The sequence below is a fragment of the Oncorhynchus kisutch genome, linkage group LG8 (assembly GCF_002021735.2).
Source record: "Oncorhynchus kisutch isolate 150728-3 linkage group LG8, Okis_V2, whole genome shotgun sequence".
NCBI classification, from domain to species: Eukaryota; Metazoa; Chordata; class Actinopteri; order Salmoniformes; family Salmonidae; genus Oncorhynchus; species Oncorhynchus kisutch.
The window spans coordinates 11,419,555-11,445,356 of record NC_034181.2 but is presented as its reverse complement, the minus strand read 5'-3'; the positions used below and the strand labels follow the sequence as shown (position 1 = coordinate 11,445,356).

General features: G+C 45.7%; 1 protein-coding gene across 1 annotated transcript in view; it reads left to right on the top strand.

The window, feature by feature from the left end:
• LOC109894954 (serine/arginine repetitive matrix protein 4-like) overlaps positions 1-25,802 on the top strand; it is a 133,366-nt gene that overhangs the window by 86,351 nt on the left and 21,213 nt on the right. Inside the window, exons 3-5 of the mRNA XM_020488614.2 lie at positions 11,042-11,134; positions 15,748-15,840; positions 17,886-17,963. Coding sequence (XP_020344203.2) covers positions 11,042-11,134; positions 15,748-15,840; positions 17,886-17,963 — 264 coding nt within the window. The remainder of the gene's footprint in view (positions 1-11,041; positions 11,135-15,747; positions 15,841-17,885; positions 17,964-25,802) is intronic.

Genomic DNA, 25,802 nt, shown 5'->3' with positions numbered 1-25,802 from the left:
TGTCCCCGTCGATACAGCCAGCTGGGTTCTCAGTACATCGTGCAGACAAGAATAAAGAACTCTCCGGGAAGAAGAAAGGCGTGGGTGTATGTTTCATGATTAACTACTCATGGTGTGATTGTGATAACATACAGAAACGCAAGTCCTTTTGTTCACCCGACCTAGAATACCTCACGATAAAATGCCGACCCTATTTCCTCCCAAGAGAATTATCTTCGGTTGTAGTCACAGCAGTGCATATTCCCCCTCAAGCCGATACCACGACGGCCCTTAAAGAACTACTACTATCTTGAAGCCGCATTCATTGTAGCTGGTGATTTTAACAAAGCAAATCTGAGGAAAACGCTACCAACACATTAACTGTCGTACTGGAGCTGGAAAAACATTGGACCACTGCTACTCAACTTATCAAAATGTCTACAAGGCCCTCCCCCGCCCTCCCTTTAGCAAATCTGATCCCCACTCCATTTTGCTCCACCCTTCCTATAGGCAGAAACTCAAACAGGAAGTACCTGTGCTAAGGTCTATTCAACGCTGGTCTGACCAATCGGAATCCATGCTTCAAAATTGTTTTGATCACGCAGGCTGGGATATGTTCTGGGTAGTCTCTGAAAATAACATCAACGAATACACGGACATGGTGACTAAGTTCATCAGGAAATGTGTAGGAGATGTTGTACCCACTGTGACTATTAAAACCTACCCAAACCAGAAACGGTGGATAGATGGCAGCATTCATGCAAAACTGAAAACACAAACCACCGCATTTAACCACAGCAAGGTGACTGGGAATATGGCCGATTAAAAACAGTGTAGTTATTCCCTCCATAGGCAATCAAACAGTGGAGGTCCTGTCAGGAAGTCCAGGATCCAGTTGCAGAGGGAGGTGTTTAGTCCCAGGATCCTTAGCTTGGTGATGAGCTTTGAGGGTACTTTGGTGTTGAACACTGAGCTGTAGTCAATGAACAGCATCCTCACATAGGTGCTCCTATTGTCCAGGTGGGAAAGGGCAGTGTGGAGTGCAATAGAGATTGCATCATCTGTGGATCTGTTTGTACGGAATGCAAATTGGAGTGGGTCTAGGGTTTCTGGGATAATGGTGTTGATGTGAGCCATTACCAGCCTTTCATGGCTACGGACGTGAGTGCTACGGGTCTGTAGTCATTTATGCAGGTTGCCTTTGTGTTCTTGGGCACAGGGACTATGGTGGTCTGCTTGAAGCATGTTGGTATTACAGACTCTATCAGGGACATGTTGAAAATGTCAGTGAAGACACCTGCCAGTTGGCCAGCACATGTCCGGAGCACACGTCCTGGTAGTCCGTCTGGCCCCGCAGACTTGTGTATGTTGACGTGTTTAAAGGTCTTACTCACGTCGGCTACGGAGAGCATGATCACACAGTCATCCGGAACAGCTAATGCTCTCATGCATGCCTCAGTGTTGCTTGCCTCGAAGCGAGCACAGAAGTGATTTAGCTCATCTGGTAAGCTCGTGTCACTGTGCAGCTCGCGGCTGTGCTTCCCTTTGTAGTCTGTAATAGTTTGCAAGCCCTGCCACATCCGACAAGCGTCGGAGCCGGTGTAGTATGATTCAATCTTAGCCCTGTATTGACGCTTTGCCTGTTTGATGGTTCGTCGTCGCAGGGCATAGCGGGATTTCTTATAAGCTTCCGGGTTAGAGTCCCGCACCTTGAAAGCGACAGCTCTACCCTTTAGCTCAGTGCAAATGTTGCCTGTAATCCATGACTTCTGGTTGGGGTATGTACGTACAGTCACTGTGGGGGCGAAGTCCTCAATACACTTATTGATAAAGCCAGTGACTGATGTGGTGTACTCCTCAATGTCATCGGAAAAATCCCAGAACATGTTCCAGTCTGTGATAGCAAAGCAGTCCTGTAGTTTAACATCTGCTTCATCTGACCATTTCTTTATAGACTGAGTCTGGTGCTTCCTCCTTTCATTTTTGCTTGTAAGCAGGAATCAGGAGGATAGAGTTGTGGTCGGATTCACAATATAGAGGGCGAGAGAGAGCTTTGTGCCCGTCTCTGTGTGTGGAGTACAGGTGATCAATAATTTTTTTCCCTCTGGTTGCACATTTAACATGTTGATAGAGATTTGCTAGAACTGATTTAAGTTTCCCTGCATTAAAGAATCTGGCCACTAGGAGCGCCGCCTCTGGGTGAGTGGTTTCCTGTTTGCTTATTTCCTTATACAGCTGACTGAGTGCGGTCTTAGTGCCGGCATCTGTCTGTGGTGGTAAATAAACAGCCACGAAAAGTATAGCTGAGAACTCTCTAGGTAAGTAGTGTGACCTGCAGTTTATCACAATATACTCTGCTTCAGGCGAGCAAAATCTAAAGACTTCCTTAGATTTCATGCACCAGCTGTTGTTTACAAATATGCACAGACCGCCCCCCCTCGTCTTACCGGAGTAGAGTTCTATCCTGCCGGTGCAGCGTGTATCCCGCTAGCTGAATATCCATGTTGTCATTCAGCCACGATTCCATGAAACATAAGATATTACAGTTTTTGATGTCCCGTTGGTAGGATATTTGTGATCGTACCTCGTCTAGTTTATTGTCCAGCACGTTGGCCAGTAATATTGACGGTAACGGCAGCTTTCCTAGTTGCCTTCTGCGCGTCTGGACGAGACATACGGCTCTTCATACTCTGCGTCTTTTTCTTTTGCGAATAATTGGGATGTCTGCCCTCGTGTGAGTCCTGCTTGTTGTTGTTGTTGTTGAAGAAATCTACATCTAATCCGAGGTGAGTGATGGCTGTCCTGATATCCAGAAGCTCGTTTCTTCCATAAGATACGGTTGCAGAAACATTACATAGAAAATCATTTTCAAATATCGTGAAAAAAACTCATAATGGCAGCATCTCCTCCGGCGCCATTTTGATGGTGAAACATGGGACCAACACTTTACATACATAATATTTTTATTCAGTATATATACTGTATTCTAGACATGGCACATCATATAGAACTTATTTTCTTCTGGGCGGGGGGGGGGTTTATGTGTGTATTTCTTTTATTGCTATGTATTACAACACTGTTGGAGCTAGAAACACAAGCATTTCGCTTCACCTGCAATAACATCTGCAAATCTGTGTACGCAACTGTCACGATCATCATAATAACTGGACCAAAGTGCAGCGTGATCTTGGTTCCACATCTTTATTGCTATGTGGACCTCAAAGCAAAACAAAACAATAAACGAACAAAACGAAACGTGAAGCTACTAATATGCCCACAAAGTACAAAGGGGTAATGGCTGCCCAACGATAAACAGCTGCCTCTGATTGGGAACCATACCAGGCCAACATAGATGTAAAAATCACCTAGATAAACCACCCTAGTCACTGTCACGCCCCAACCAACATAGAAAATAAACAGCTCTCTATGGTCAGGGCGTGACAGCAACCAATAAACGTTCATTTTATTTTATTAGCAGAGAGAGAGGAGAGCAGGGGAGAGAGAGGAGAGCAGGGGAGAGAGAGGAGAACCGGGGAGAGAGAGGAGTGTCAGGGGGGACAGTGAGGAGGGAAGGGGAGAGAGAAGAGACCAGGAGAGAGGAAGAGGGGAGCAGGGGAGAGAGAGGAGAGCAGGGGAGAGAGAGGAGAACCGGGGAGAGAGAGGAGAACCGGGGAGAGAGGAGATCAGGGGGGGGAAGTGTCAGGGGGGAGAGTGAGGAGGGCAGGGGGGAGAGAAGAGACCAGGAGAGAGGAAGAGGGGAGCAGGGGAGAGAGAGGAGAGCAGGGGAGAGAGAGGAGAGCAGGGGAGAGAGAGGAGAACCGGGGAGAGAGGAGATCAGGGGGGGGAGAGAGAGGAGTGTCAGGGGGGAGAGTGAGGAGGGCAGGGGAGAGAGAAGAGACCAGGAGAGAGGAAGAGGGGAGCAGGGAAGAGAGAGGAGAGCAGGGGAGAGAGAGGAGAGCAGGGGAGAGAGAGGAGAGCAGGGGAGAGAGAGAGGAGAGCAGGGGAGAGAGAGAGGAGAGCAGGGGAGAGAGAGAGGAGCAGGGGAGAGAGAGAGGAGCAGAAAAGAGAGGAGGGAGCAGGAGAGAGGAGAGCAAGAGAGAGAGGAGCAGGGGAGCAGGGGAGAGAGAGGAGAGCAGGGGAGAGAGAGGAGAGCCGGGGAGAGAGAGGAGAGCCGGGGAGAGAGAGGAGAGCAGGGGAGAGAGAGGAGAGCAGGGGAGAGAGAGGAGAGCAGGGGAGAGAGAGGAGAGCAAGGGAGAGCAAATGAGCAACATGAAACAGTCTGATGTTTTTCTGATGATTATTATAACATATTTTGCACATGATAAGAATCTGGATAAAATCAATTATTCATCGTGGAGAACTTTTCATTTCTTAGAAGTAAAAAAAAAGTGTTTTGATTAATGACTAAGGCCAGTAGTTTTTGGGGGGGCAGGTCACATAGTGAGGAAAAACTCCTATGCCCATCCTTGCCTGATTCTGTTTTGAGTGTTTTCATTGGACAATCAGGGGATGCTAGTGGGAAGGAAGCAGTAAACCTGCAGGGTGGTAGGTAGTCTATCGGTTAAAAGTGTTGGGCAAAATAACTGAAAGGTTGCTGGTTTGAAACCCAGAGACAACGTGTTGAAAAATCTGCCAATGTGACCCTGAGCAAGCCACTTAACCTTGTCCTATCTCTGTGCACCACTAGCTGACAGCTTGAAGTAATGGCCTCCATCAGAGGTCTGTTTATCATGGCTGTTCCCTGAAGGTCAGAGAGTTAAGGAGAGAGGACAGGAGCTAAAACCAAACCGCTCATTGAAAGATAGAGGGCTATGATGGCGAAACCACTGACATCAACCGACTCACCTCAGATTCATCTCTTGTGATCTATGGAAATTGTCTCTGACTGCAGTCGTTTCTGTAGATGTCTAGCTAATGTTGTACATATAGCTAGCTACCTTTTTGATTAGCAGTTGATCTTCAAGGACAAGGTTACTACAGTTGGAGCCAATACGACAAATCTCTACGACTGTTTCATCCATCTTTATTTTATTCAATCACCATGTCATGCTTTATTGCCTAACCAGAAATGACACTTAACTACAGATCTAGGATTAGATTACCAGTCCCCAATCCTAACCTTTAATATGTACAGTACAGTCAAAAACGAGATTTTCCTGTAAAATAAATCCAAATAAGAACAAAAAAACCAAAACATATTTCCAGACTATGAGGTTGAAATAACACTGAAATGGTGAACATGAGGACAATACCCTTTTAGCGTAAGAACAGAAACACCTGGAGTTTCAGCCTGTTCAGGTGGGATGGACTTTTTGATCCACACCATTTTTATTTTAAATTTGTATTTCAACCTTATTTTACCAGGTAACACATTGTCATTTATAGCAACGACCTGGGGAATAGCTACAGGGGAGAGGAGGGGGATGACTGAGCCATTTGAAAACTGGGGATGATTTAGGTGACCGTGATGGTATGAGGGCCAGATTGGGAATTTAGCCAGGATACCAGGGTTACCACCCCTACTCTAACGATCAGTGCCATAGGATCTTTAGTGACCACAGAAAGTCAGGACACCCGTTTAACGTCCCATCCGAATGACGGCATGACATCACAATCTGATTATTCTAACCAATGACCAGTCATATTTTATTTGCATATGTATCCTCCTACTTTGAAGGGGTAAGCGGGGTAGGCTCTAGAGTCTACGATCCTATCCGCCAATCAGGGCTGTGTATATAAATATATGTACATTTGTATCAACATGCCCATACGATCAGACTGAGCATTTCAATGGCAAACGGAGGCTCAGGGAAACAAATAATAACAAATATATATTTGAAGAAAAACCTTGCCCTGCCTGTGTGCACTGAGAACCCTGTTGCATCACAGCATGATGCTTAGAGCCACTCAGACACTGTTAGAGACTACGTGTGTTTACAGTTTTCAGGGACGATGCTAATTTGTAAATCAACAGTGTTTTAACTGCTCTGTATTGACGGCTCTGATTACACATTTGAAATGTTTGACATCTATATGCACAAAGTGCTCTGCCAGCAATCAAATGTAGACAATAGCTGCATTCACTAGTACAAGTGCATGTTTATGTTTGTGTGGGCAGGCGGGCATGTACTGTATGCATACTGTACCCGTGTGTGTGTGTGTGTGTGTGTGTGTGTGTGTGTGTGTGTCTGTGTGTGTGTGTGTGTGTGTGTGTGTGTGTGTGTGTGTGTACCTCTCTGTACTGTGTGTATGACAAACCTGTGACTGCTCTCTCTCTCAGCATCACTTCGCTTGCCAAACATATTTACACCTCAACCACCAGTGATATAAACACACAGCGAGTCCAACCCTATTGATCTCCTCCATGACACACTCTCCACTTTTTCATAGAACGCTCATTTAATACCTCATTATAGAAACCAATGCAAAGCTGTCCAAATGAATCGCAGATAAAACACCCTTTCTTGCACATACATCTCTCTGTTCCTTTCTCACTCTCTTTGTCTCACTTACTCCCTCTCTTCCTCACTCCCACCAGTCTGTTGGTGCTTCAAAGGGCCTCGTCGCCACGACGCATCAGCCATTTGCAGAGAGAAAATTAAGTGGACCTTTCATGAGCATTCATCTTGAGAGACAGATGGGCTTCGACAAGAGTTACATCTTTATATTGACAAATTAACATGCTACGGGTGGAAAGGCAATGTCTGGGAGGGGCGGACACTACATGAATGAAACGACCCCCCCCCCCCAAAAAAAGTGACTGCCCTTGACCAGCATAAAAACATCCTGTGGCATACTGCATTAGCATGGAAAAGCCCCCGCGATATGCAACTTTTCAGGGAAGTTAGGAACCAATATACACAGGCGGTTAGGAAAGCAAAGGTTAGCTTCAAACAGAAATTTGCATCTTGTAGCAAAAACTCCCAAAAGTTATTGGACACTGTAAAGTCCATGGAGAATAAGACCACTGCCCACTGCACTGAGGTAAGGAAACATTGTCACCACCGATAAATCTATGATAATTGAGAATTTCAATAAGCATTTTTCTACGGCTGCCCATGCTTTCCACCTGGCTGGCTACCCCTACCCCGGTCAACAGCTCTGCACCCCCCACAGCAACTTGCTCAAGCCTCCACATTTCTCATTCACCCAAATCCAGATAGCTGATGTTCTGAAAGAGTTGCAAAATCTGTACAAATCAGCTGGGCTAGACAATCTGGACCCTCTCTTTCTAAAATGATGCACCGCAATTGTTGCAACCCCTATTACTAGCCTGTTCAACCACTCTTTCGTATCGTCTGAGATCCCTAAAGATTGGAAATATGCCCCGGTCATCCCCCTCCTCAAAGGGGGTGACACTCTAGACCCAAACTTTTACAGACCTATATCTATCCTACCCTGCATCTCTAAGGTCTTCGAAAGCCAAGTTAATGAACAGATCACCGGCCATTTTGAATCCCACCATACCTTCTCCATTATGCAATCTGGTTTCCGAGCTGGTCATGGGTGCACCTCAGCCACTCTCAAGGTCCTAAACGATATCATAACCACCATCGATAAAAGACAATACTGTGCAGCCGTCTTCATCGACCTGGCCAAGGTTTTCGACTCTGTCAATCACCGCATTCTTAACGGCAGACTCAATAGCCTTGGCTTCTCAAATGACTGCCTCGCCTGGTTCACCAACTACTTCTCAGATAGAGTTTAGTGTGTCAAATCGGAGGGCCTGTTGTCCGGACCTCTGGCAGTCTTTATAGGGGTGCCACAGGGTTCAATTATTGGACCGACTCTTTTCTCTGTCTACATCAATGATGTCGGTCTTGCTGCTGGTGATTCTCTGATCCACCTCTACGCAGACGACACCATTCTGTATACTTCTGGCCCTTCTTTGGACACTGTGCTATCTAACCTCCAAACGAGCTTCAATGCCATACAACACTCCGTCCGTGGCCTCCAACTGCTCTTAAATGCAAGTAAAACTAAATGCATGCTCTTCAACCGATCGCTGCCTGGACCCGCCCACCCGTCCAGCATCACCACCCTGGATGGTTCCGACCTTGAATATGTGGACATCTATAAGTACCTAGGTGTCTGGCTAGACTGTAAACTCTCCTTCCAGACTCTCCTTCCAGAATCAAACATCTCCAATCGAAAATCAAATCAAGAGTCGGCTTTCTATTCCGCAACAAAGCCTCCTTCACTCACGCCGCCAAACTTACCCTAGTAAAACTGACTATCCTACCGATCCTCGACTTTGGCGATGTCATCTACAAAATTGCTTCCAACACTCTACTCAGCAAACTGGATGCAGTTTATCACAGTGCCATCCGTTTTGTCACTAAAGCACCTTATACCACCCACCACTGCGACTTGTATGCTCTAGTCGGCTGGCCCTCGCTACATATTCGTCGCCATACCCACTGGTTCCAGGTCATCTACAAGTCCATGCTAGGTAAAGCTCTGCCTTATCTCAGATCACTGGTCACGATGGCAACACCCATCCGTAGCACGCGCTCCAGCAGGTGTATCTCACTGATCATCCCTAAAGCCAACACCTCATTTGGCCGCCTTTCGTTCCAGTACTCTGCTGCCTTTGACTGGAACGAATTGCAAAAATCGCTGAAGTTGGAGACTTTTATCTCCCTCACCAACTTCAAACATCTGCTATCTGAGCAGCTAACCGATCGCTGCAGCTGTACATAGTCTATTGGTAAACAGCCCACCCATTTTCACCTACCTCATCCCCATACTGTTTTTATTTATTTACTTTTCTGCTCTTTTGCACACCAATATCTCTACCTGTACATGTCCATCTGATCATTTATCACTCCAGTGTTAATCTGCAAAATTGTAATTATTCGCCTACCTCCTCATGCCTTTTGCACACAATGTATATAGACTCCCCTTTTTTTTCTACTGTGTTATTGACTTGTTAATTGTTTACTCCATGTGTAACTCTGTGTTGTCTGTTCACACTGCTATGCTTTATCTTGGCCAGGTCGCAGTTGCAAATGAGAACTTGTTCTCAACTAGCCTACCTGGTTAAATAAAGGTGTTCTCAATTAGCCCACCTGGTTAAATAAAGGTGTTCTCAACTAGCCTACCTGGTTAAATAAAGGTGTTCTCAACTAGCCTACCTGGTTAAATAAAGGTGAAATAAATAAAATAAATAAATGAGAACCTGTTTTAAACTTGCCTACCTGGTTAAATAATGGAGAAATTAAAAAATTAATTAAAATAAAGAGCACCTTGCCATAATTTTTATTTTATTTATTTTTTATTTCACCTTTATTTAACCAGGTAGGCAAGTTGAGAACAAGTTCTCATTTACAATTGCGACCTGGCCAAGATAAAGCAAAAGCAGTTCGACAGATACAACGACATAGAGTTACACATGGAGTAAAACAAACATACAGTCAATAATACAGTATAAACAAGTCTATATACAATGTGAGCAAATGAGGTGAGAAGGGAGGTAAAGGCAAAAAAGGCCATGGTGGCAAAGTAAATACAATATAGCAAGTAAAACACTGGAATGGTAGTTTTGCAATGGAAGAATGTGCAAAGTAGAAATAAAAATAATGGGGTGCAAAGGAGCAAAATAAATAAATAAATTAAATACAGTTGGAAAGAGGTAGTTGTTTGGGCTAAATTATAGGTGGGCTATGTACAGGTGCAGTAATCTGTGAGCTGCTCTGACAGTTGGTGCTTAAAGCTAGTGAGGGAGATAAGTGTTTCCAGTTTCAGAGATTTTTGTAGTTCATTCCAGTCATTGGCAGCAGAGAAATGGAAGGAGAGGCGGCCAAAGAAAGAATTGGTTTTGGGGGTGACTAGAGAGATATACCTGCTGGAGCGTGTGCTACAGGTGGGAGATGCTATGGTGTCCAGCGAGTTGAGATAAGGGGGGACTTTACCTAGCAGCATAAGCTCTAAGCAGGAATGTAAATTCATCATGGCTACATTTTCACTACTCCCTGATCTAATTGCTGTGAAGTTAGCTGAGGGCCCTGGCTGTTGTGAAGCTGTAATAGCCCGTTCGCTGCCTTTTCGATTATGTGCAACTGTTCTTGACTGCTGATGCTCGTCAGTGGCCAACAACTTGACTTTGAGCCAATCAGAGAGCACGATCCCCCATGTCGGAAGAGCCCCAAAAAATTAAATAGGATATAAGAGGGCATTTTCTCTGTACATCCATACATGAACCATTACATGTCATTTGCATTGTAGGCTATGGGATGGTAGCTAGCTAAGTGCACAGATGCAATGCAATGCACACAACACTAAATACTTCCTCCAAGATAGCAACCCACTTTAGCAAGTATAGACATTATAATTCAATCACAATGGATTAGCTAGTTTTCATGAAACAGCTCCTGTGTTGGCTGCTGCGTTTGTGCAGTGTCTTAGCTGTCTACCTAGCTATGTTGTGCTAGCTAGCGAATATGCTAATGTTAGCTAGCTAGCTAAACATTTGGCTATGGGCTGGCACTGGCAGTATAGGATTATGGAGAGTGAAATAAATTGTAGTTATCTAGCTGTGGCCATCTGGCTAGTAACAACAAGGGCTTTGTATGAAATAGATACAGGGCAGATAGCTTGGAATCTAGACCACAAGCAATACGCATGGATATGCATTGCAAAACAACGCTATTGCCATCTTCTGGTTTGGAGTATTTTAACAAGTTTGAGTGTCTGATGACTTCAAGGTCTTTGCTGTGTGAACACAAAAGAGTTTGACTGCCGACACCGTTCAGAGGTGCTAAGTACTCTCGGCAGGCAAACTTATTGGTGTCTGAGCTTTAAGCGAACATGTATCAAACATTTTTGTCAGTTGGTCACATTGGAACTATTTTCTTGGGGAGATAGTAAATTATTAAAATGACCTTATTTTATAATCATTCCTGTGTGGCCCCAAATATAGTTGATTGGAAATGCTGTTAGCATACAGAGTCCCTGTATACAGGTGTCCTGCAGGAGTCTCATACAGTACTGCAGAAACCTTAGTCTCCCAGAGGAGAACACATCGGTAACCCTGTCCATCCCTGTCTCTCTCCTGTTGCAGTGTGTTGTTTGATGACGATCTCTCCCCTCGGCCCCACGCTTCCAAGGGGAAGAAGAAGAGGAGGAAATCGGAGAGAAAGAGGAAGAGGGAAAGGTCAGTTCATAAATTAAACCAGCACTCTTTTGGCCTAGTGAAACCAGCACTCTGGTGGCCTAGTGAAACCATCACTCTGGTGGCCTAGTGAAACCAGCACTATGGTGGCCTAGTGAAACCATCACTCTGGTGGCCTAGTGAAACCAGCACTATGGTGGCCTAGTGAAACCAGCACTATGGTGGCCTAGTGAAACCATCACTCTGGTGGCCTAGTGAAACCAGCACTATGGTGGCCTAGTGAAACCATCACTCTGGTGGCCTAGTGAAACCAGCACTATGGTGGTCTAGTGAAACCAGCACTCTGGTGGCCTAGTGAAACCAGCACTCTGGTGGCCTAGTGAAACCAGCACTATGGTGGTCTAGTGAAACCAGCACTCTGGTGGCCTAGTGAAACCAGCAATCTGGTGGCCTAGTGAAACCAGCACTATGATGGCCTAGTGAAACCAGCACTATTATGGCCTAGTGAAACCAGCACTATGGTAGCCTAGTGATACCAGCACTATGGTGGCCTAGTGAAACCAGCACTATGGTGGCCTAGTGAAACCAGCACTATGGTGGCCTAGTGAAAACAGCACTATGGTGGCCTAGTGAAAACAGCACTATGGTGGCCAGGTGAAGCCAGCACTATGGTGGCCTAGTGAAACCAGCACTCTGGTGGCCTAGTGAAACCAGCACTATGGTGGCCTAGTGAAACCATCACTCTGGTGGCCTAGTGAAAACAGCACTATGGTGGCCTAGTGAAACCAGCACTATGGTGGCCTAGTGAAACCATCACTCTGGTGGCCTAGTGAAACCAGCACTATGGTGGCCTAGTGAAACCAGCACTATGGTGGCCTAGTGAAACCAGCACTATGGTGACCTAGTGAAACCAGCACTATGGTGGCCTAGTGATACCAGCACTATGGTGGCCTAGTGAAACCAGCACTATGGTGGCCTAGTGAAACCATCACTCTGGTGGCCTAGTGAAACCAGCACTATGGTGGCCTAGTGAAACCAGCACTATGGTGGCCTAGTGAAACCAGCACTATGGTGGCCTAGTGAAACCAGCACTATGGTGGCCTAGTGATACCAGCACTATGGTGGCCTAGTGAAACCAGCACTATGGTGGCCTAGTGAAACCAGCACTATGGTGGCCTAGTGAAACCAGCACTATGGTGGCCTAGTGAAACCAGCACTATGGTGTCCTAGTGAAAACAGCACTATGGTGTCCTAGTGAAACCAGCGCTATGGTGGCCTAGTGAAACCAGCACTATGGTGTCCTAGTGAAACCAGCACTATGGTGGCCTAGTGAAACCAGCACTATGGTGGCCTAGTGAAACCAGCACTATGGTGTCCTAGTGAAACCAGCACTATGGTGGCCTAGTGAAAGCAGCACTATGGTGGCCTAGTGAAACCAGCACTATGGTGTCCTAGTGAAACCAGCACTATGGTGGCCAAGTGATACCAGCACTATGGTGGCCTAGTGAAACCAGCACTACTGTGTCCTAGTGAAACCAGCACTATGGTGGCCTAGTGATACCAGCACTATGGTGTCCTAGTGATACCAGCACTATGGTGGCCTAGTGAAACCAGCACTATGGTGGCCTAGTGAAACCAGCACTATGGTGTCCTAGTGAAACCAGCACTATGGTGGCCTAGTGAAACCAGCACTATGGTGGCCTAGTGAAACCAGCACTATGGTGGCCTAGTGAAACCAGCACTATGGTGGCCTAGTGAAACCAGCACTATGGTGGCCTAGTGAAACCAGCACTATGGTGGCCTAGTGATACCAGCACTATGGTGGCCTAGTGAAACCAGCACTATGGTGTCCTAGTGAAATCAGCACTATGGTGTCCTAGTGAAACCAGCACTATGGTGGCCTAGTGAAACCAGCACTATGGTGGCCTAGTGAAACCAGCACTATGGTGGCCTAGTGAAACCAGCACTATGGTGGCCTAGTGAAACCAGCACTATGATGGCCTAGTGAAACCAGCACTATGGTGTCCTAGTGAAACCAGCACTATGGTGTCCTAGTGAAACCAGCACTATGGTGGCCTAGTGAAACCAGCACTATGGTGTCCTAGTGAAACCAGCACTATGGTGGCCTAGTGAAACCAGCACTATGGTGTCCTAGTGAAACCAGCACTATGGTGTCCTAGTGAAACCAGCACTATGGTGGCCTAGTGATACCAGCACTATGGTGGCCTAGTGAAACCAGCACTATGGTGTCCTAGTGAAACCAGCACTATGGTGTCCTAGTGAAACCAGCACTATGGTGGCCTAGTGAAACCAGCACTATGGTGTCCTAGTGAAACCAGCACTATGGTGTCCTAGTGAAACCAGCACTATGGTGTCCTAGTGAAACCAGCACTATGGTGTCCTAGTGAAACCAGCACTATGGTGGCCTAGTGATACCAGCACTATGGTGGCCTAGTGAAACCAGCACTATGGTGGCCTAGTGAAACCAGCACTATGGTGGCCTAGTGAAACCAGCACTATGGTGGCCTAGTGAAACCAGCACTATGGTGGCCTAGTGAAACCAGCACTATGGTGGCCTAGTGAAACCAGCACTATGATGGCCTAGTGAAACCAGCACTATGGTGGCCTAGTGAAACCAGCACTATGGTGGCCTAGTGAAACCAGCACTATGGTGGCCTAGTGAAACCAGCACTATGGTGGCCTAGTGAAACCAGCACCATGGTGGCCTAGTGAAACCAGCACTATGGTGGCCTAGTGAAACCAGCACTATGGTGGCCTAGTGAAACCAGCACTATGGTGGCCTAGTGAAACCAGCACTATGGTGGCCTAGTGAAACCAGCACTATGGTGGCCTAGTGAAACCAGCACTATGGTGGCCTAGTGAAACCAGCACTATGATGGCCTAGTGAAACCAGCACTATGGTGGCCTAGTGAAACCAGCACTATGGTGGCCTAGTGAAACCAGCACTATGGTGGCCTAGTGAAACCAGCACTATGGTGGCCTAGTGAAACCAGCACTATGGTGGCCTAGTGAAACCAGCACTATGGTGGCCTAGTGAAACCAGCACTATGGTGGCCTAGTGAAACCAGCACTATGGTGGCCTAGTGAAACCAGAACTATGGTGGCCTAGTGAAACCAGCACTATGGTGGCCCGGTGAAACCATCACTATGATGGCCTAGTGAAACCATCACTATGATGGCCTAGTGAAACCAGCACTATGGTGTCCTAGTGAAACCAGCACTATGGTGGCCCGGTGAAACCAGCACTATGGTGTCCTAGTGAAACCAGCACTATGGTGTCCTAGTGAAACCAGCACTATGATGGCCTAGTGAAACCAGCACTATGGTGTCCTAGTGAAACCAGCACTATGGTGGCCTAGTGAAACCAGCACTATGGTGTCCTAGTGAAACCAGCACTATGGTGTCCTAGTGAAACCAGCACTATGGTGTCCTAGTGAAACCAGCACTATGGTGGCCTAGTGATACCAGCACTATGGTGGCCTAGTGAAACCAGCACTATGGTGGCCTAGTGAAACCAGCACTATGGTGGCCTAGTGAAACCAGCACTATGGTGGCCTAGTGAAACCAGCACTATGGTGGCCTAGTGAAACCAGCACTATGATGGCCTAGTGAAACCAGCACTATGGTGGCCTAGTGAAACCAGCACTATGATGGCCTAGTGAAACCAGCACTATGGTGGCCTAGTGAAACCAGCACTATGATGGCCTAGTGAAACCAGCACTATGGTGGCCTAGTGAAACCAGCACTATGGTGGCCTAGTGAAACCAGCACTATGGTGGCCTAGTGAAACCAGCACTATGGTGGCCTAGTGAAACCAGCACTATGGTGGCCTAGTGAAACCAGCACTATGGTGGCCTAGTGAAACCAGCACTATGGTGGCCTAGTGAAACCAGCACTATGGTGGCCTAGTGAAACCAGCACTATGGTGGCCTAGTGAAACCAGCACTATGGTGTCCTAGTGAAACCAGCACTATGATGGCCTAGTGAAACCAGCACTATGGTGGCCTAGTGAAACCAGCACTATGGTGGCCTAGTGAAACCAGCACTATGGTGGCCTAGTGAAACCAGCACTATGGTGGCCTAGTGAAACCAGCACTATGGTGGCCTAGTGAAACCAGCACTATGGTGGCCTAGTGAAACCAGCACTATGGTGTCCTAGTGAAACCAGCACTATGGTGGCCTAGTGAAACCAGCACTATGGTGGCCTAGTGAAACCAGCACTATGGTGGCCTAGTGATACCAGCACTATGGTGTCCTAGTGAAACCAGCACTATGGTGGCCTAGTGAAACCAGCACTATGGTGGCCCGGTGTGATGGGTCTATTTCTAGACATGTTCTAACTGTTCTCTGAGCAAACTGACATTTTAGAGATGCACACAGAGAGAGAGGGATATTATCAGCTTTGATAGAAGAGTGCTTTTAGATAATGGTGTGTGTGTGTGTGTGTGTGTGTGTGTGTGTGTGTGTGTGTGTGTGTGTGTGTGTGTGTGTGTGTGTGTGTGTGTGTGTGTGTGTGTGTGTGTGTGTGTGTGTGTGTGTGTGTGTGTGTGTGTGTGTGTGCGTGCGTGCGTGCGTGCGTGCGTGCGTGCGTGCGTGCGTGGTCATAATGTTTTTTTGGGGGGTTTCTGTCATAGATCTCCGTACTACAGTCTGTCTCCGGTGAGGAAGAAGAAAAAGAAGAAGAGCTCTAAGAAAAGCAAGAGCTCTAAGAAAAGCAAACGCCACAGGTAGCTGCTTCCTGTTTCATGTCATAATGTGAAACTCCACAGGTACCTACATCCTGTATCATATCATTCTGTCAAATGCAACAGGTAGCTACTTCCTGTATCCTGTCTTCAAAGGGGGAGACACACTAGACCCAAACTGTTACAGACCTATATCCATCCTGCCCTGCCTTTCTAAAGTCTTCGAAAGCCAATTAAACAAACAGATTACCGACCATTTCAAATCCCACCATACCTTCTCCACTCTGCAATCCGGTTTCCGAGCTGGTCATGGGTGCACCTCAGCCACGCTCAAGGTCCTAACTGATATCATAACCGCCATCGATTAAAGACAATACTGTGCGGCCGTTTTCATCGACCTGGCCAAGGCTTTCGACTCTGTCAATCACCGTATTCTTATCAGCAGACTCATTAGCCTTGGTTTCTCAAATGACTGCCTCGCCTGGATCACCAACTACTTCTCAGACAGAGTTCAGTGTGTCAAATCGGAGGGCCTGTTGTCCGGACCTCTGGCAGTCTCAATGCCACAGGGTTCAATTCTTGGGCTGAGTCTTTTCTGTATATATCAATGATGTCTCTCTTGCTGCTGGTGATTCTCTGATCCACCTCTATGCAGATGACACCATTCTATAAACATCTGGCCCTTCTTTGGAGACTGTGTTAATAAACCTCCAAACGAGCTTCAGCGCCATACAACACTTATTCCATGGCCACCAACTGCTTTTAAATGCAAGTAAAACTAAATGCATGCTCCTCCACTGACCGTTGCTCGCACCTGCCTGCCCGACTAACATCACTACTCTGGACAGTTCTGACTTAGAATATGTGGACAACTACAAACAACTAGGTATCTGGTTAGACTGTAAACTCTCCTTCCAGACTCACATTAAGCATCTCCAATCCAAAATAAAATCTAGAATTGGCTTCCTATTTTGCAACAAAGCCTCCTTCACTCATGCTGCCAAACATACCCTCGTAGAACTGACTATCCTACCGATCCTTGACTTCGGCGATGTCATTTACAAAATAGCCTCCAACACTCTACTCAGCAAATTGGATGTAGTCTATCACAGTGCCATCCATTTTGTCACCAAAGCCCCATATACTACCCACCACTGCAACCTGTATGCTCTTGTTGGTTGGCCCTCGCTCCATATTCGTCGCCAAACCCACTGGCTCCAGGTCATCTATAAGCCTCTGCTAGGTAAAGCCTCACCTTATCTCAGCTCACTGGTCATCATAGCAACACCCACCTGTAACACACGTTCCAGCAGGTATATTTCACTGGTCATCCCCAAAGCCAACTCCGCATATGGCCGCCTTTCCATCCAGTTGTCTGCTGCCAATGACTGGAACGAATTGCAAAATTCACTGAAGCTGGAGACTTATATCTCCCTCACTAACTTTAAGCATCAGCTGTCAGAGCAGCTTACCAATCATTACACCTGTACATAGCTCATCTGTAAATAGACCATCCACCTACCTCATCCCCATAATATTATGGTTTTCTCTTTGCACCCCAGTATCTCTACTTTCACCTCATCATTTGTACATCTATCACTCCAGTGTTAATGCTAAAATGTAATTATTTCACCACTATGGCCTATTTATTGCCTTACCTCCCTAATCTTACTACATTTGCACACACTGTATATAGATTTTTCTATAGTGTTATTGACTGTACGTTTGTTTATCCCATGTGTAACTCTGTGTTGTTGTTTCTGTCGTACTGCTTTGCTTTATCTTGGCCAGGTCGCAGTTGTAAATGATAACTTGCTCTCAACTGGCTTACCTTGTTAAATAAAGGTGAAATAAATTAAATGATGTCAAATTCCACAGGTAGCTACTTCCTACATCATAATGTTGTTGTTGATCAGTATTGAAATGAGTAACTTTGACGAAAAATGTATTTCACCAGAAGACACCCTACGGGTGTCGGAGGGCAGTGGCTGAGTTAGTTTTAATAGCAGGCCTCTCCCTCAAATAAATGGAAAAGAACTAGTGGAAGTGTCAGCAACAACAATAACCGATTATTTTTTATTTTCCAGGTACACCTCTAAAAAGAGAAAGCACAGCTCTTCTAGTTTGAAACATAAGAGGAAGGATGATCGAAAGCACAAGAAAAGGTTGGTCAATGTGATTTCTCATCAATTCAGGAACATATATCTTTCCATCACAGTACATTTTCCACAGCCCAATCTCTCTTCTAGCCATCCTTTTCCCTCTCCTGCTATTATAAACCAGTGGCTCCCAAGCGGGGGATACAAGGACCCATGGGGGTTCTTAGCCTATTCACAGGGCATACGTCAGAAGACTGCATTTTACCATAGGCCTACTGGTTAAATGCACATGACGGGGTACTTCAGGGGTACTCATTAAGAGCAAAATTCTGTTGGTGGTACATTACCTGAAAAAGGTCGGGAACCACTGTAGTAAAGCCATCCTTCTGCTACGACCAGAAGCTGTGAGGAAAGATAAACATGATCCTTTAAAGCAGAGGAATTGGCGGAAGGTTCTATCTGGACCTCGACACATTTGTCATGAATAATTGTTAAATTAAATACTGATGAAGCAACCCTTTTTTTTCAATGTACACATACTGTGCTGGCTCAGCGCAGCTGGGAAGGTCCCAGACAGCGCCCCATACTACTGTGTGTTGTCCAATCACGTGCGTTATTTAAATCACTTCATGAAACTCAGCCAATCAAAGCAATGTTTACAATGCATGTTAGGAGACTGATGTTGTTAGAGAGAGAGAGACAGCAAGAGAAGCAAAAACGGAAGCGAAAGGAGAAATTATAGAATGCTATGCACAAAAATAAGGAAAGTCGATACAGAAAATGTAGCTTTCAAAGAGAAGTGGACAGACAAATATGCCTTTATCCTTCCCGCAGCGAGTGTCAAACCACTCTGCCTGATATGTTCAGAGACCGTGGCTCTAATAAAAAGTGCCAACGTGAAGTGCCACTACGAGACGAAGCACAGATCTTTTTGAGCAAACATATCCACAGCAGTCTGACGTGAGGACAGGCAAAATAAACTAACTCAAAGCCCAGTGTGATCGGTCCACCAGAGTCCTCTCCCATGCATTCACTGCTCAACAACGTGCAAACGAATGTTCACAAAAAAAACAGCTTTGATTTTGGGTCAACAGCAGAAGCCATTTACTGACGGGGGAGTGGTGACGGAGTGCATGAATGCTGTTGAAACTTTACTTGACGACAAACAAAGAGACGAGCTGTGTGAAAAGATCAAGCAAATCACAATGTCACGTACAACAGCAGCAAGAAAGAGTGAAATACTAACAGAGGATGTATTAACACAGCGTGATGGAGCTATTCGGAGTGCACCATGCAGAGCATTATGCTGTTGATGAATCTACTGATGTGAGTGATAATGCTCAGCTTACCACACAGAGAAGAAGGAATTCTGTGAAGACCTGTTAGGTGCAACACCACTCGAGACACACACAAGAGGAAAGGACATAGACATGGTCATAAAGGAGATGATGAGAAAGAGGGGGATAGATCTAAAACAAGTGCCATGACAGGAAGAGAGAGAGAGGAGCTGTGGCACGGCTGAAAGAGGACAACCCTGATCTCACAGCCTACCACCTCGTCATTCATCAGTCTGTCCTGTGCGCCAATCTATCAGAAGAGTATGCTGAAGTGTGAATATAATGATGAAACTCATCAACTTCCTCAGGGAATCCTCATCTCATCAACATCGCCTGCTGAGAGAATTCCTGAAAGAAGTTGAGGCAAATGCAAATGACCTACTGCTGCACAACAGCGTAAGATGGCTCAGTAAATGTAGGGTGTTGGAACGCTTTTGGTCCATAAATGGAAATAACAGCTTTCCTTGTACAGCTCAAGAGTCAGAAGGCAACACAGTTTTCAATTTTGGTCACACCTTAATGAGCTCCAAATGAAACTACAGGGAAAGAACAACTCCGTTTGTGATTTTGGTAGACATCACACCTTAATGAGCTCCAAATGAAACTACAGGGAAAGAACAACTCCGTTTGTGATTTTGGTAGACATCACACCTTAATGAGTGACATCTGTCCACTCCTTCCAGAGGAAACTGGAAGTGTTCAAGGAAGATCTTCAAGGAGACTGAGCACACTTCACAAAAGTGCAGGATCAGATTCAGGGTGAGAGAGATGTTTCTCCTCATGTTGACTTCATAGATACTCTGATTGGAAACTTCAGAAATCGCTTTGACAGCTTCAGCCTTGGACAGCAGCCCCTTCTTCTAATTGAGAATCCATTCCTCATAACAGATGTCAGGGGATTTTCAAAGGAGGTGACTCAGACCTTCATGTGGGCACTTTCTGGATCTCTACAGATGGAACTGATTGATCTGCAAGCAACTGTTGCACTTTCAACTAACTGCACTTTCTGGCTGCAGGCTGTGTCTGAGAATGTCTGAGAATGTTTTCCCTGGTCTAACCAAAACCAAAAGCACTACACACCTTGACCATGTTTGGCTCCACATACAGTTGTTAGTCTTCTGTCTCCACTATGAACATCATTAACAATAAGTACCTTTCCAGACTCACCAATGAGTCTAGGATGGTGGATTACAAGATGGCGTAGCAGTCAGACGTATTTGTCCTTCGTCTTGTCGTGTCCCATGTATATATATTTTTATATATTTTTCTATTTTTCTAAACCCTTACTTCAAAATACTCTCCTGCAACCCGCCTCACCCAATGAGGTGTGGACCTGCTTTTCCTCTAAAGTTCCTCTAAACTATTACTGGAATCTCTCCAACATAAACTAGCCAGCTAACGGTCATCAGCTGACCTCTAGCTCGGAAAGCTCTCACCAGTTTGAACAACGCGATTCAACCGGAGCATACCGGACCTATTATTCTTCTCCATATCTCTGGATTCCTATCGCAAGCTCTGAACCTTTTCACCCTCCGTCCTCTGCAGCTAACGTCCCCTGAATGCTAGCTGTCTAGAGCACAACGGACTGTTGGGTTACGAGGCCTAACGAATACATTCAGAAGCCACTAGCTAGCAGTCAGCAATCCTTTGCTAGCGGTCATCAGCTACCTTTATCCCGGACAACTCTCGCCAGTCTGCACAGCGCGACTCAAACCAGAGCTAGTCTGAATTATTCTTCTCCATATCTCTGGATTCCTACCGCAATCTCTGAACCTATTTTTTTATTTTATTTAAAAAAATAAAAAAAAATTATATATATTTTTTCCCACCTGGAATTATAGCAGCTAACGACCCCTAAACGCACAGCCGCTAATCTGCGGCCTGCTAGCTATCTAAAGCACATTGGACTGCTGGCTTAAGAGGCCCTTTGGTCATATTTCTTCGGCCACTAAACATATTTTGCCAATTGGCCTGGTTTACCACATGGAGCCCCGACAAGATAGAACTGCCAAAGGGGGCGGTGTTGCAATTTACTGCAAAGATAACCTGCAGAGTTCTGTCTTACTATCCAGGTCTGTACCCAAACAATTTGAGCTTCTACTTCTAAAAATGAACCTTTCCAGAAACAAGACTCTCACCGTTGCAGCTTGCTATAGACCACCCTCTGCCCCCAGCTGTGCCCTCGACACCATATGTGATTTGATTGCCCCCCATCTATCTTCTGAGCTCGTGCTGCTAGGTGACCTAAACTGGGACATGCTTAACGCCCCAGCCATCCTACAATCTAAGCGTGATGCCCTCAATCTCACACAATTTATCAATGAACCTACCAGATATAACCCCAAATCCGTAAACACAGGCACCCTCATAGATATCATCCTAACTAACTCGCCCTCCAAATACACCTCTGATGTTTTCAACCAAGATCTCAGCGATCACTGCCTCATTGCCTGCATCCGTAATGAGTCTGCGAGCAAACGACCACCCCTCATCACTGTCAAACGCACCCTAAAACACTTCTGCGAGCAGGCCTTTCTAATCGACCTGGCCGGGGTATCCTGGAATGACATTGACCTCATCCCGACAGTAGAGGATGCCTGGTTATTCTTTAAAAGTGCCTTCCTCACCATCTTAAGTAGGCATTCCCCATTCAAAAAATGTAGAACCAGGAATAGATATAGCCCTTGGTTCACTCCAGAACTGTCTGCCCTTGACCAGCACAAAAACATCCTGTGGCGTTCTGCATTAGCATCGAATAGCCCCCGTGATATGCAACTTTTCAGGGAAGTTAGGAACCAATATACACAGGCAGTTAGGAAAGCTAAGGCTAGCTTTTTTAAACAGAAATTTGCATCCTGCAGTACAAACTCAAAAGAGTTCTGGGACACTGTAAAGTCCATGGAGAATAAGAGCACCTACTCCCAGCTACCCACTGCTCTGAGGCTAGGAAACACTGTTACAACCGACAAATACATTATAATTGAGAATTTCAATAAGCATTTCTCTACGGCTGGCCATGCTTTCCACCTGGCTACCCCTACCCCGGTCAACTGCCCTGTACCCTCCACAGCAACCTGCTCAAGCCCCCACCATTTCTCCTTCACCCACATCCAGATAGCTGATGGTCTGAAAGTGCTGCAAAATCTGGACCCCTACAAATCAGCAGGGCTAGACAATCTGGAAACTCTCTTTCTAAAATTATCTGCCGAAATTGTTGCAACCCCTATTACTAGCCTGTTCAACCTCTCTTTCGTATCGTCTGAGATTCCCAAAGATTGGACAGCTGCCACTGTCATCCCCCTCTTCAAAGGGGGAGACACTCTAGACCCAAACAGCTACAGGCCTATATCTATCCTACCCTGAATCTCTAAGGTCTTCGAAAGCCAAGTTAACAAACAGATTAATGATCATTTTGAATCACATCGTACCTTCTCCGCTATGCAATCTGGTTTCCGAGCTGGTCATGGGTGCACCTCAGTCACGCTCAAGGTCCTTAACGATATCATAACCGCCATCGATAAGATACATTACTGTGCAGCTGTATTCATCGACCTGGCCAAGGCTTCCGACTCTGTCAATCACCACATTCTTATTGGCAGACTCAACAGCCTTGGTTTCTCAAATGATAGCCTCACCTGGTTCACCAATTACTTCTCTGATAGAGCTCAGTGTGTCAAATCGGAGGGCCTGTTGTCCGGACCTCTGGCAGTCTCTATGGGGGTGCCACAGGGTTCAATTCTCGGGTCGACTCTCTTCTCTGTATACAACAAAGATGTCGCTCTTGCTGCTGGAGATTCTCTGATCCACCTCTTCGCAGACGACACCATTCTGTATACTTCTGGCCCTTCTTTGGACACTGTGTTAACAAACCTCCAAACGAGCTTCAATGCCATACAACTCTCCCTCCGTGGCCTCCAACTGCTCTTAAACGCAAATAAAACAATATGCATGCTATTCAACCGATCATTGCCCGCACCTGCCCGCCCATCCAACATCACTACTCTGGACGGCTCTGACTTAGAATACGTGGATAACTACAAATACCTAGGTGTCTGGCTAGACTGTAAACTCTCCTTCCAGACTCACATTAGCATCTCCAATCAACAATTAAATCTAGAATCGGCTTCCTATTTCGCAACAAAGCTTCCTTCACTCATGCTGCCAAACATACCCTCGTAAAACTGACCATCCTACCTATCTTTGACTTCGGCGATGTCATCTATAAAATAGCCTCCAACACTCTACTCAGCAAACTGGATGTAGTCTATCACAGTGCCATCCGTTTTGCCACCAAAACCCCATACAATACTCACCACTGCGACATATACGCTCTCGTTGGCTGTCCCCCGCTTCATACTCATCGCCAAACCCACTGGCTACAGGTTATCTACAAGTCTCTGCTAGGTAAAGCCCCGCCCTATCTCAGCTCGCTGGTCACCATAGCAGCACCCACTCGTAACACGCGCTCCAGCAGGTATATCTCACTGGTCACTCCCAAAGCCAATTCCTACCTTGGTCGCCTTTCCTTCCAGTTCTCTGCTGCCACTGACTGGAACGAACTACAAAGATCACTGAAGCTAGAGATTCCCATCTCCCTCACTAGCTTTAAGAACCAGCTGTCAGAGCAGCTCACAGATCACTGCACCTGTTCATAGCCCATCTGTATACAGCCCATCTATTTACCTCATCCCCAAACTGTATTTATTTATTTTGCTCCTTTTGCACCACAGTATCTCTACTTGCACATCCATCTTTTGCACATCTACCATTCCAGTGTGTAATTGGAATTTGCCACCATGGCCTATTTATTGCCTTATTTGACCTAATTTGCACTCACTGTATATAGACTTTGTTTTCTTTTTTTCTACTGTATTATTGACTGTATGTTTTGTTTATTCCATGTGTAACTCTGTTGTTGTTTGTGTCGAACTGCTATGCTTTATCTTGGCCAGGTCGCAGTTGCAAATGAGAACTTGTTCTCAACTAGCTTACCTGGTTAAATAAAGGTGAAATAAAAAAAATAAAAACTGAGCACCTACATACAGTTGAAGTCGGAAGTTTACATACACTTAGGTTGGAGTCATTAAAACACGTTTTTAAACCACTCCACAAATTTCTTGTTGATAACAAACTATTGTTTTGGCAAGTCGGTTAGGACATCTACTTTGTGCATGACACAATTGTTTTGTTTACAGACAGATTATTTCACTTATAATTCACTATTTCAGTTGACTGTGCCTATAAACAGCTTGGAATATTCCAGAAAACGATGTTACGGCTTTCGAAGCTTCTGATATGTTAATTGACATAATTTGAGTCAATTGGAGGTGTACCTGTGGATCTATTTCAAGGCCTACCTTCAAACTCAGTGCCTCTTTGCTTGACATCATGGGAAAATCAAAAGAAATCAGCCAAGGCCTAAGAAACTAAATTCAGACCTCCACAAGTCTGGTTCATCCTTGGGAGGAATTTTCAAATGCCTTAAGGTACCACGTTCATCTGTACAAACAATAGTATGCAAGTATAAACACCATGGGACTGCGCAGCCGTCATACCTCTCAGGAAGGAGACGTGTTCTGTCTCCTAGAGATGAACGTACTTGGTGCGAAAAGTGAAAATCAATCCCAGAACAACAGCAAAGGATCTTGTGAAGATGCTGGAGGAAACAGGTACAAAAGTATCTATATCCACACCTGCAATGCAGGTGCTTCTACACCTGCATTGCTTGCTGTTTGGGGTTTTAGGCTGGGTTTCTGAACAGCACTTTGATATATCGGCTGATGTAAGAAGGGCTATATAAATACATTTGATTTGATTTGAGTTCAATAAGTTCTATATCGACATAGCCTGAAAGGCTGCTCAGCAAGGAAGAAGCCACTGCTTCAAAACCACCATAAAAAATCCAGACTATGGTTTGCAACTGCACATGGGGACAAAGATCGTAGTTTTTTGGAGAAATGTCCTCTAGTCTGATGAAACAAAAATAGAACTGTTTGGCCATAATGACCATCATTGTGTTTGGAGGAATAAGCGGGATGCGTGCAAGCTGAAGAACACCATCCCAACCGTGAAGCACGAGGGTGGCAGCATCATGTTGTGGGGGTGCTTTGGTGCAGGAGGGGCTGGTGCACTTCACAAAATAGATGGCAGCATGAGGGAGGAAAATTAGGTGGATATATTGAAGCAACATCTCAAGACATCAGTCAGGAAGTTAAAGCTTAGTCACGAATGGGTCTTCCAAATGGACAATGACCCCAAGCATACTTCCAAAGTTGAGGCAAAAACGGCTTAAGGACAACAAATTCAAGGTATTGGAGTGACCATCCCAAAGCCCTGACTTCAATCCAAAATAAAATTTGTGGGCAGAACTGAAAAAGCGTGTGCGGGCATGGAGAACTAAAAACCTGACTCAGTTACACCAGCTCTGTCAGGAGGAATGGGCCAAAATTCACCCAACTTATTGTGCAAAGTTTGTGGAAGGCTACCCGAAACATTTGACCCAATTTAAAGGCAATGCTACCAAATACTAATTGAGTGTATGTAAACTTCTGACCCACTGCGAATGTGA